The sequence below is a fragment of the Ranitomeya variabilis genome, chromosome 2 (assembly GCF_051348905.1).
Source record: "Ranitomeya variabilis isolate aRanVar5 chromosome 2, aRanVar5.hap1, whole genome shotgun sequence".
Lineage (NCBI taxonomy): Eukaryota > Metazoa > Chordata > Amphibia > Anura > Dendrobatidae > Ranitomeya > Ranitomeya variabilis.
Window position 1 is genome coordinate 71649108 of NC_135233.1, and position 13032 is coordinate 71662139.

At 43.2% G+C, this 13032-nt stretch overlaps 1 protein-coding gene across 1 annotated transcript in view; it reads left to right on the forward strand.

The window, feature by feature from the left end:
• Positions 1 to 3121: 3121 nt before the first annotated feature.
• PLEK (pleckstrin) overlaps positions 3122 to 13032 on the forward strand; it is a 51796-nt gene continuing 41885 nt past the window's right edge. Inside the window, exon 1 of the mRNA XM_077292260.1 lies at positions 3122 to 3203. Within this exon, the coding sequence (XP_077148375.1) occupies positions 3156 to 3203 (48 nt within the window). The 5' untranslated portion in view covers positions 3122 to 3155. The remainder of the gene's footprint in view (positions 3204 to 13032) is intronic.

Here is a 13032-nt window from a genome sequence, read left to right on the forward strand (position 1 = left end):
AGAGGTCTCAAGGACCTCTATGGTTACTATTCTGAAGCATCGCTGACCCCCGATCATGTGACGGGGGTCAGCGATGTGCTCATATCTGGCCGCCCGGCCGGAAGCGGTAGTTAAATGCCGCTGTCTGCGTTTGACAGCGGCATTTAACTAGTTAATAGCGGCGGGTGAATCGCGATTTCACCCGCCGCTATTGCGGGCACATGTCAGCTGTTCAAAACAGCTGATGTCCTGGCTTTGATGCGGGCTCACCGCGGAGCCCTGCATCAAAGCAGGGGAGCTGACCTCGGATGTACTACCCCGTTCCGAGGTCAGTAAGGGGTTAAAGGGATTGTCCCCTTTATTTATCAACTGTGTTGCAGACATTATTTGATGGCACTTACTAATATATGTGTCATAGTTCCTTCTCCTGCACTTGTTAGTGCCATGTTCTTCACAGACTGTATAACTATCCTGCTCTTGGCATGGCTGCTGATGAAAGACCTGTCCATCATCCCCTTACAACTGAAAATCAGTGTTTTTTTTTAGATGCTTTTCAATCAGCAGCCACATTGAGATCAGGAGAGCGGGGCAGCCTGTGAGGAAGGAGGCACTAGGAAACGTAGGAGGAAAACCTACAGTATATATTAGTAAGCGCCACAAAATCACGTTGTCAAAAATCACGTTGTCAAACGCAATTGTGAAAATAAAGTGGCTAAACCTTTTAAAGCCAGGAAGAGAGAAGTCTGGTGCTGTCTGTATGAATGCACATGATCCCTGCAGGCTTCAGTGATTGGCTGCAGTGGTCACATAGATGCATAGCATGTCATTGCTGCAGAAAAGTAAACAGACGCAGGCAGGGCCGGACTGGCCATCTGGCAATTCTGGCAAATGTCAGAAGGGCCTGTCTGGTCATGGGCCGCCTTGTCTGCTATGTTGTTAACAGAATCTGTGTTCTCAAGACACCCATACTGTTAAGAGTTGTGACGAAGCACAAAGTCGCTGTTTCAGTCACTTACCCCAGCAGGCCATGGGTATCACTGGAAATATTGGTCTTGTAGTAAATCTTCCTTTCCTCCATCCAGGGTAATATTAGTATTATATCCCATCTGGTTCATGGGGACGGTGACAACATGGGCCTGTGTGATTTCAAATGCCAGGGCTGAATTTCAGCCCCAGTCCCTACCTGGATGCAGGACTCAACTGGAGTAGAAAATGTCTCTGGTGAGTGCAATTTTTTTCTTATACAGTATTTTTTATTTTACAGGATTTTGCACTTTACAATTTTTTTTAAAGATCTGTACAATTTTTTTTAACGAAGACATTTACTAAAATAACTTTTGTTAGTAAAAGATGGATGGAAGAGGAGAAAGAAAGTGGTAGGTGTGAACAGAACCATTTATGTATCTCTTGTGGAGATGAGTTCAAACTGCATGTCCTTAGGCCTTGTCCGTTTGTAAGTTTTGAACCATTTTAAAAAATCAAAGATGGTATTAAAAAGGACCTGTTCACGTGCCGTAAATATGTAATTTTTTACCTAATGTAAATGCCGCTGTTGTCCTGAATCAGATAGTTCTCGCTGACACTGATGCACCCTGAGCCTGCAGGACAACTTGAATTTCTTTGGAACTTGATTGGGGCTGCTTATCCACCAACCAGACTACCAGACTATCCTCCATTGAACCTTTCATCAATTTTTGTCTGCGGTCCACTTCCAGGGAGATTAGCTACAGTGCTATGAGTTATAAACTTCTTGATTATGTTGCGCACTGGGGACAAAGAAACATCAAGATCTCTGGACTTGTAACCTTGAGATTGTTGATATTTTTCAACTATTTTGGTTCTCAAGTCCTCAGACAGTTCTCTTCCCCTTTTTCTGTTCTCCATGCTTAGTGTGGCACACACAGACTCGCAATCCAATGATTGACTCAAATTCTTCCTTTTTTATCTGGTTTCATTTGTGATTTTCATAATGCCCACACCTGTTACTTGCCATAGGTGAATTTGAACGAGCATCACATGCTTGAAACAAAATTGTTTACAACAAAATTTTGGAAAAGTGCCAACAATTTTATCCGGCCCATTTTGGGGGTTTTGTGTGAAATGATGTTCAATTCGACTTTTTTTTCCCCTTTTTTGTGTTCTTCCAATACACACAAAGGAAATAAACATGTGTATAATAAAACATGTGTAATTGCAATAACTTTCTGGGAGAAATACTTCATTTTCTGAAACAATTTCAAGGGTTTCAACACTTTTGGCCATGGCTGTATATATAGGACAAGGTGTAACTACTGATCGCTGGGGTCCAACTGCTGAGATCCCTGCCTATCCTAGGAAAAGGGCTCTCTAGAGCCCAGTCTGAATGGAGTGGAGGTCCAGCATGCATTTATTCTTAATGAGAGTGCAGAAGACCAGCCGATTGTTGCTCTTGACTATCTCCAATTGTCCCATTGAGTATAAATGGAGTAAAAGTACGCATCCTTGACCTGCGCTCTACTCATTCAGGGTTCTTCAGAGTATCTTTTTCAGGATCAGTTGGTGTCACAGTAGTCTGAACCCTAGAGATAGAGAAGTCCCCTCTTATGGATAATTTTCAAACTTGGTACAACCCCTCTAACGAACATTGAACGTTATAAGGGAAAAGGCCAATAATAATAATATATTTCCTAGTGACATGGGCTTTTATTGTAGAGATTACAGCCAGAGATGTGGTTTTGAACTTAGTGCCCAGTTGTAGTGACTGCCGGGTAGCCGTGTTATGGCCGGAGTGCTACGTATGGCTCCTGAATTACTGGTTGAAGAAGACTTGCCTTAGACTCATGGTAATTGAATTTTATAAATTCTCAGTTTGTTCTGAGCAGTTTACATCATATATTTCTAAACCTATATATAAACTTTAGTCATACAGGGTACAAAACCAAGACACCATCTTCCTTTACCCATTTTCACCACAGTTTATCCTTCATTGTTAAAATTACATTTTGGTTAAGAAAAACCCACCACTCTGACATTGCTTCCCCTATGTAACTGTAAAATGAGGAAACTGCGAGCACAGGGTGTGATTGGTCACTGAAGTGTTACTAAACCTGCACGGAAACAGATAGTCAATGCCCAAAATGTATTTCTGTCACAACCTCGGAAATTGCCATTTCACATTTTCTGACGAGAAGGAGAAGATGGAGAGAGAGCCGCAGAAAATTCGAGACGGCTATCTTGTGAAGAAAGTAAGTACGGTACCTGTGCACATAATGTTAAAGAGTCTTAATGACTAGAAAGTTAATTACAGAGGCGTGTGTTTTAGGCTTTTTAGCATACATTTTCCTAAAAAAGGGTCACAGTCTTTTAAGGGAACAGTTTCATACTATAGTAAGTAACGGGGCCACAAGAGGACTATTGTATTTAAGAGACAATTTTTAACCTAGCGATAGCCAACAATTGCCCAGTTGTGTTACTGTTGTGTTCTGTCTGTCATTTGATATTTGATTTTTAAGGAGGGATGACATAGAAACATATCTTTATAAAATTAGATCATTAGAGATTGAGCAGAGAGATAGGTGATGGGACCTCACCTGGCTTTCGAGAGGTTTTCAAATAAAAATTAGTGATAATAGCAGCATGGATTAAAGAGAACCTGACAGCTGATACATGCTGCCTGATCCACTGACAGCATGCATCAGGCACCGGCTGTATGATTTCAGCCAGGTATGTTTGACTCTGAAACTTTCAGAGAACAAGGTGGGACCAAGCCTCATTGGAGATTAGTCAGACAAGCTGGTATCTGGTGGCTTCTCCATGCCGCTGACAGGGATTACCAGGTCCCTATAGACTAAGGCACAGGGAGAAACCCATCAATCAAGAAGAACAGAAATGGAGACCCTGCTGGAAGTCGCTTTTAACCCCTTCACCCGAAGCCTGTTATTACCTTCTTGACCAGGCCAATTTTTTCAATTTGGACCAGTGTCACTTTTTTTTTTTAACTCTGGAACACTTCAATCCATCCTAGTGATTCTGAGACCGTTTTCTCATGACATATTGTACTTCTTGATAGTCTTAACATTTGTTCGATATGACTTGAGTTTATTTGTGAAAATATTAGAAATTTGGCAAAAATTTCGCAATTTTCAAACTTTTCATACTTATGCCCTTAAACCAGAGAATTATGTCACACAAAATTGTTAATAGATAATGTTTCTCACATGTCTATTTTACATCTGCACAAATTTTGAAACATATTTTTTTTTTTTGTTAGGAAGTTAGAGGGGTTAAAAGTTGCTGAGCAATTTTTCATTTCTACAACAAAATTTACAAAACTTTTTTTTAGAGACCATATCACTTTTGAAGTGACTTTGAGTGGCCTATGTGACAAAAAATACACCAAATTGACACCATTCTTAAAACTGCAGCCCTCAAAACCACAACCAAGAAGTTTATTAACCCTTTGGGTGACTCACAGAAATTAATGCAATGTGGAAGGAAGAAAATTAACATTTTACTTTTTTTTCACAAAATGTTTACTTTAGCCCCAAATTTTTATTTTCCAAAGGGTATTAGGAGAAGCTGGACCTCAAAGTTTGTTGTGAAAATTCTCCTGAGTATGCCAATACCCCATATGTGAGGGAAAACTGTTTGGGCGCATGGCAGGGCTCGGAAGTAAAAGAGCACCATTTGACTTTTTGGCTGGAATTGAGAGCGGACACCATGTTGCATTTGGGGCACCCCTCACGTGCCTAAACAATGGAAACCCCGAATAAGTGACCCCATTTTGGAAACTATACCCATCAAAGAATGTATCTAGATGTGTGGTAAGTAGTGTTGAGCGATACCGTCCGATACTTGAAAGTATCGGTATCGGAAAGTATCGGCCGATACCGGCAAAGTATCGGATCCAATCCGATACCGATACCCGATACCAATACAAGTCAATGGGACTCAAGTATCGGACGGTATTCCTGATGGTTCCCAGGGTCTGAAGGAGAGGAAACTCTCCTTCAGGCCCTGGGATCCATATAAATGTGTAAAAGAAAGAATTAAAATAAAAAATATCGCTATACTCACCTGTCCGACGCAGCCTGGACCTCAGCGAGGGAACCGGCAGCGTTGTTTGTTTAAAATTCACGCTTTTACTTGGTTACGTGAAGTCCCGGCTTGTGATTGGTCAGGGCGGCCATGTTGCCGGGACGCGGACCAATCACAGCAAGCCGTGACGAAATTACGTCACGGCTTGCTGTGATTGGTCCGCGTCCCGGCAACATGGCCGCCATTAACCAATCACAAGCCGGGATGTCACGGGAGGCTGGACACGCGCCCATTTTAAAAAGCGCGCGTGTCCAGCCTCCAGTGACGTCCCGGCTTATGATTGGTCACGGCGCCATGTTGCCGGGACGCGGACCAATCACAGCAAGCCGTGACGAAATTACGTCACGGCTTGCTGTGATTGGTCCGCGTCCCGTCAACATGGCCGCCATTAACCAATCACAAGCCGTGACGTCACGGGAGGCTGGACACGCGCGCTTTTTAAAATGGGCGCGTGTCCAGCCTCCCGTGACGTCCCGGCTTGTGATTGGTTGCGCCGCGGTCAACCAATCACAAGCCGGGAGGCTGGACACGCGCGCATTTTAAAATTTTAAAATGGGCGCGTGTCCAGCCTCCCGGCTTGTGATTGGTTGACCGCGGCGCAACCAATCACAAGCCGGGACGTCACGGGAGGCTGGACACGCGCCCATTTTAAAAAGCGCGCGTGTCCAGCCTCCCGTGACGTCACGGCTTGTGATTGGTTAATGGCGGCCATGTTGCCGGGACGCGGACCAATCACAAAGCCGGGACGTAATTTTAAAATCCTTAAGGACCTGAAATTACGTCACGGCTTGCTGTGATTGGTTGCGTCTCCCATGTGACTGCGACGCAACCAATCACAACGCCGGAACGTAATTTTAAAATCCTGAAAGACCTGAAATTACGTCACGGCTTGCTGTGATTGGTTGCGTCCCGGTCACATGGGCGGCACGCAACCAATCACAAGCCGGGACTCACGTAAAGGAAAGAAAAGCGCGAATTTTAAACAAAGAACGCTGCCGCTTCCCTCGGTAAGGTGCAGGCTGCGTCGGAGAGGTGAGTATAGCAATATTTTTTATTTTAATTCTCTCTTTTACACATTTTTACATTAATGTTGTTTCGATACCGATACCCGATATCACAAAAATATCGGATCTCGGTATCAGAATTCCGATACAGCAAGTATCGGCCGATACCCGATACTTGCAGTATCGGAATGCTCAACACTAGTGGTAAGCACCTTGTACCCTCAGGTGCTTCACAGACCTTTATAACATAGAGCTCTGAAAATAAAAAATCTAATTTTCCCACAAAAATGTTCTTTTAGCCCCAGATTTTTTGGGGGTAGAAAATGGACCATACAGTTTGTTGTGACATTTCTCCTGAGTATGCTGATACTCCATATGTGTTGGAAAACTACTGACTGGGTGCTAGACAAGAGTTGGAAGGGATGGAGAGCTGTTTAAGTGTTTGAACGCAACATTTGCTGTAATCATTAGCGGACGCCATGTCAAGTTTGCAGAGCTTCTGATGTGCCTAAACAGTGGAAACCCCCACAAGTGACTTCATTTTGGAAACTACACCCCTCAGGGAACTTATCTAGAGGTGTGTTGACCACCTTGAACCCACAGGTGCTTCAGATAATTTAATATTGTTGAGCTGTGAAAATGAAAAAAATAAATTTTCCCACAAAAATGTTGCCTTAGCCCCAAATTTTTCATTTTCACAAGGGTAACAGGAGAAATGGACCATTCAATTTGTCCTGAGTACACAGACACCCCAAATGTTGTGGAAAACTACTGTTTGGTCACATGATAGGGCTCAGAAGGGCAGTAGCACCAATTGAATTCTGGAGCGCAATTTTGGCTGGAACAAACTGCTAAAGCCCCCGATATGACAAAACAGCAGAAACTCCCACAAGCAGCAGAAACCCCTAACATTTTACAATTTTTTTCCACTAAAATGTTACTTTGGCCTCAAGTTTTCAGTTTCCAAGAGGGATAATGGGAGAAAATGGACCGCAAAATATGTTGTCGAAAACTACTTTTGAGGCACAGTGCAAAGCTCAGAAGTGAAGAAGTGCAATATTGTAGTGCACATTTTGCTGAAATGATTTGATGGTGCCATTTCAGATTGGTACAGACCCTGAGGTACCAGAACAGCCGAAATCCCCATAATTAACTTCATTTTTACAAACTACACCTTTCAATGAATTCATATAAGGGTGCAGTGATCATATTGACATCAGAGGTGTGTCACAGAACCTTACATCATTGGGTGGCCTTTGTACTACCAGTTACAAGGAAGCCCCTATATCCATTGATAGATGATGAACCTGAGTGGGGACTTGCTTTTTTTGTGGATTACGTTGATTTGGGATCATATTTATCTTGCATTCTATGCTGAGCACTTACCTCAAGGTTTTCATCTAAATCTCCAAATGTTGTGATTCAGAAGAAAATGCTGCTGTATCCATTCACTATAATGAGGCAGCAGATTTACTTTGGACTCCTCCTGGCTGTCTCTTCAGTGGTGTCTATCTTTTCAGAGGTGCACAAATCTGTGCATTGCCATATTTTGAAAGCTATAATTTTTCTATATTTCTGCCAACAGAGTCATGTGAGGGCTTGTTTTTTGTTGGATGAGTTGATGTTTTTATTGGTACCATTTTTGGTCACATAACATTTTTTGATCGCTTTCTATTCCGATTTTTAGGAGGCAGAATGAACAAAAAACAGCAATTCAAGAATTGTTTCTTTGTTTTTTTTATGTTGTTCGCCATGTGGTAAAAGTGATAAGACAACGTTATTCTTCGTGTCAGTACGATTCGAGTGATACCACATTTATATAATTTTTTTATGTTTAGGCGCTTTTACACAATGAAAACTGTTTTGTAGAAAAAATCAGGGCCGGCCCGAGAGATTACGGCGCCCTAGGCAAAACTATTTTGTTGCGCCCCTACTACTTTTAACATACCTCCCAACTTTTGAAGATGGGAAAGAGGGATAAAGTTTGCGATGCCTCTGACTCCTCCCCCCTGTGACCTCATCACAGGTCCTGTGGCCACGAAGCAGCCAATATGTGGTGTGCTGTGCTCAGGCAGCTCTGCGGGTGCAGGGATGAGGCTGACCGCCTGATATTGCAGCACACCTCCCAACCACTGTGGGACAACTAATGTCCTGCCTGGGATCGCGGGGCTGACTGCCAAAATCGGGACAGTCCCGCTGTATCCGGGACGGTTGGGAGGTATGCTTTTAAGTATACGTATTTTTTTCTCTCGGGCGCCCCCTTAGTGTAGTGTGTGCTAAGTGTGCATTTTTGGTTGTTTGCTTTGTTTTGCCAACATTTGAAAACTTAGGAGCAAAATAAACGCGCGGGATCAAACACCTGTCAGCAGACGATGCAAACGACTCACGTCCGTAGTTTAGCGCCTCCTTTCCGTGCGTAAATTGAAGCTCAACGGTTTTTCTTTTAAATTTATGGTAAGAAAATTTATGTACACTTTTCTTTCCATCCCTAAAACTTTTTGCCTTTTGAAAAGATTTTTTATAACTTTTTCTATTTTTTCTCTGGCGCCCCCTTAGGGTCGGCGCCCTAGGCGGCCGCCTAGTTCGCCTATACGTTCGGGCCGGCCCTGGAAAAAATAATTGTTTTTGCATCGCTTTATTCGGAGTTCTATAACTTTTTTATTTTTGAGTTGATGGAGCTGTATGGTGGCTTATTTTTTGTGGAACAAGATGATTTTTTAGCGATACCAATTGTATTTACATTCAACTTTTTGATCGTGCTGTATCCCATTTTTTGTTCAGCAGTATGATGAAGAAGAATATATTTTTGCCACGTTTTAATTATTTTTTTTATGGCATTTACTGAAGGGCTGCAGCGTCGTATATATACAGCGGGGTTAAAGGATGTTTTTCTCCGAAATGCCCCAGTGGTTCAGAGTCAAGCATACATAGCTGATATCATACAGCCAGTACCTAATACAGTGGGGAAAATAAGTATTTGATATATTGCCCATTTTGCAAGTTTTCCCACCTACACAGAATGGAGAGGCTGTAATTTTTATCGTAAGTACATGTCAACTGTGAGAGATAGAATCTAAAAAAAATCCCTAAAATCACATTGTAATATTTTTACATAATTAATTGGCATGAAATATGTATTTTATACAATAGAAAAACAGAACTTAATATTTGGTGTAGAAACCTTTGTTTGCAATTACAGAGGTCAGAAGTTTCCTGTAGTTCTTAACCAAGTTTGCACACACTGCAGCAGGGATTTTGCCCCCCTCCTCCATACAGATCTTCTCCAGGTCTTTTAGCTTTTGGGGTTGTCGCTGGTCAACATTGAGTTTCAGCTCCCTCCAAAAATTTACCATTGGGTTCAGGTCTAGAGACTGGCTTGGCCACTCCAAGACCTTTAAATGCTTCTTACAGAGCCACTCCCTAGTTGCCCTGCCTGTGTGTTTCGGGTGATTGTCATGCTGAAGACTCAGCCACGACCCATCTTCAATGCTCTTAGTAAGGGATGGAGGTTGTTGACCAAAATCTCACGTTCATGACCCCATCTATCCTCTATTCAATACGGTACAGTTGTCCTGTCCTCTTTGCAGAAAAGCACCCCCAGACAGATAAGGTTTAAAGCTAACTTGGCAAAATGTTTTGGTTACAGAACCCTCAAACCTTTATAAACCTGTGCAGCCCCTGTGACCTCACCGTGGATTCTCCAATGATCCCTGCCAGTCTTTGTTAGCTTTTATGGAGTGATGATTTGGAGTGTGTGCATATGACTGCCGCCACCAATCAGTGGCCTCTTTACCCAAGAAAAAGAAACGAAGTCCAATGTGGCATCAACGATGGATCAAGAGAGATTTTAATAGATCCACAATGTTTCTCTTTTAATCAAATTCCCTTCAGTCAGTTTAATTTCTTAAATATGCAGACAGCCCTCTTACCGTAATAGCCCTGACATCAGAAGCACACGTCTGCAATGAGGATAGGGGTGAAAGTGTCGATGAGGCAATTAGGATTGCTTTACAGAGGAAAGTTAAGGGAAGGTAGAAAACTTTTTTTTTGCAGGTATAAGGTTATTTAAGTCCTTATATGAATTTGGAATTAAAATAAGAACTATTCTCCAGATCTAGAGCACCTTAGTAAATCTGTGGCAACCAAGTACAGTATAATACAAGTTATTGGGGGGGGGGGGGGTTAAAAACAAGAAATTACCTTAACATCTATTCAGACGAGATGCATTAGAGCAGGGAAAATGGTCAGGAACATTTGAGATACAAATATGCAGGATGAGGGGCAAGTGAGTAATATTTTGTCAAACTTCCAAACTGCACCCAAAACCATGTTACAAGCAATATAAGGAGTTCTCCAGATGTCCAATTTTCATACACCATGTTAACAAATTCTGAGTTAATAGAGCAGGTCGTCTGAATCCTCTCTTGGCCAAAATTAATATCAGGGAAGTATACTTTCAACATAATAAATGCAGATACATGAAGCTGTGTAATATATCTTATCAGATAATTCTGCTTTCTTCTTGTCTTAGGGTACCGTCACACAGTGGCATTTTTATCGCTACGACGGTACGATTCGTGACGTTCTAGCGATATCGTTACGATATCGCAGTGTCTGACACGCAGCAGCGATCAGGGACCCTGCTGAGAATCGTACGTCGTAGCACATCGTTTGAAACTTTCTTTCGTCGCTGGATCTCCCGCTGTCATCGCTGGATCGTTGTGTGTGACAGCGATCCAGCGATGCGTTCGCTGGTAACCAGGGTAAACATCGGGTTACTAAGCGCAGGGCCGCGCTTAGTAACCCGATGTTTACCGTGGTTACCAGCGTAAAAGTAAAAAAAAACAAACCGTAAATACTCACCATCTGATGTCCGTCAGGTCCCTTGCAGTCTGCTTCCCGCTCTGTCTGCCGGCCGGAAAGTGAGAGCAGATCACAGCGGTGACGTCGCCGCTGCGCTCTGCTCTCACTGTACGGCCGGATCTCAGTCAGAGCAGGAAGCAGACGGCAAGGGACCTGACGGACATCAGATGGTGAGTATGTACTGTTTGTTTTTTTTTACTTTTACGCTGGTAACCAGGGTAAACATCGGGTTACTAAGCGCGGCCCTGCGCTTAGTTACCCGATGTTTACCCTGGTTACCGGGGACTTCGGCATCGCTCCAGCGCCGTGATTGCAACGTGTGACCGCAGTCTACGACGCTGGAGCGATACTCATACGACGCTGCGACGTCACGAATCGTGCCGTCGTAGCGATGTAAATGGTACTGTGTGATGGTACCCTTAGAAGCTTCCTCTTCCCCGTCTCCTGATTTTGTTTTCTACTGTAAAAACAACATCTTAACTCTTAGTTTTGCTGAAGACAAGACAGAATGGCAGCATATTGATGTGTCAGATTACATAGGCTATTATACTGGAGAGGGTAGAGTACAGAGAAGAAAGGAGCAAAGCAAGAAACAGGCAGAGGGAAACACAGGAAGATTGTGCTGAGCTTTCCAACAAGTCTTTTACCTCACCTCAAAGTTGGATTTACAGCTATACTGCCAAGTACTTCTACATTATATACCCCTCACTGCTGCTAGTTAGATCTCAATTATTTAGCTGTACACTAAGTAAAAGAGATCAGAAATCCCTTTCTGTGTCCTGTGCTGTGTATGTGAAATTTAATAGCAGCTAGTAATGAACCAGCAAGAGAGCGCACTGTCAGTGTGTGTTATAAGAATACACGGTGTGCGGAGACCAGCACTGCCCAGCCCTGTAACGGAGGGCACTGATGAGGCTTTGTTTCAGCGAGGGGATTGAGGCTGTGGCAGTGACCGCAGCCTTAGCCCCTTGGTGGTGCTTCATTTGAGTATCTCAGCATGCACTGGGATTCTCAAATGAAGCATCATCAAAGAGGAAGTAGTAAAAACAAAAAAATTCAGTTAGTGTTGTGAGGGAAGGATAGGAAATTGTAAATATGAATGTTTTATAAAATAGAATACATGATGACATCAAATAGATAGGAATTTTAGATTAAAATTAATTTGTATATTGGATCACCCCTTTAAGCTGTCCTTATTGAATCATGTGATGTCAGGAAAAATCCTAATTCGGAACTTCAGCACTAGTGATGAGCGAGGATAGTCGTTGCTTGGGTTTTCCCGAGCACGCTCAGGTGGTCTCCGAGCAGGGCCGGACTGGGACTAAAATTCAGCCCTGGCATTTGAAGTCACACAGGCCCACTTGTCACATGGTGACTGTATAATATCTTTGTACACTTGTAGGCTACAAGAAGTGAGGGGAGTGTAACACGACTATATAACATATAATTATAGCTGTATCCAGCATTACAGCTCAGCCCCCATAGAATGTAATACAGCCAGCCCCCATAGAATGTAATACAGCCAGCCCCCATAGAATGTAATGCAGCCAGCCCCATAGAATGTAATACAGCACAGCCCCATAGAATGTAATGCAGCACAGCCCCCATAGAATGTAATACAGCCAGCCCCCATAGAATGTAATACAGCCAGCCCCCATAGACTATAATACAGCACATCCCCATAGAATGTAATGCAGCCAGCCCCCATAGAATGTAATACAGCCAGCCCCCATAGAATGTAATACAGCCAGCCCCCATAGAATGTAATGCAGCCAGCCCCCATAGAATGTAATACAGCACAGCCCCATAGAATGTAATACAGCCAGCTCCCATAGAATGTAATACAGCCAGCCCCCATAGACTATAATACAGCACAGCCCCATAGAATGTAATGCTGCACAGCCCCCATAGAATGTAATGCAGCACAGCCCCCATAGAATGTAATGCAGCACAGCCCCCATAGAATGTAATGCAGCACAGCCCCATAGAATGTAATACAGCCAGCCCCCATAGAATGTAATACAGCCAGCCCCCATAGAATGTAATGCAGCACAGCCCCCATAGAATGGAATGCAACACAGGCCCATAGAATGGAATGCAGCACAGGCCC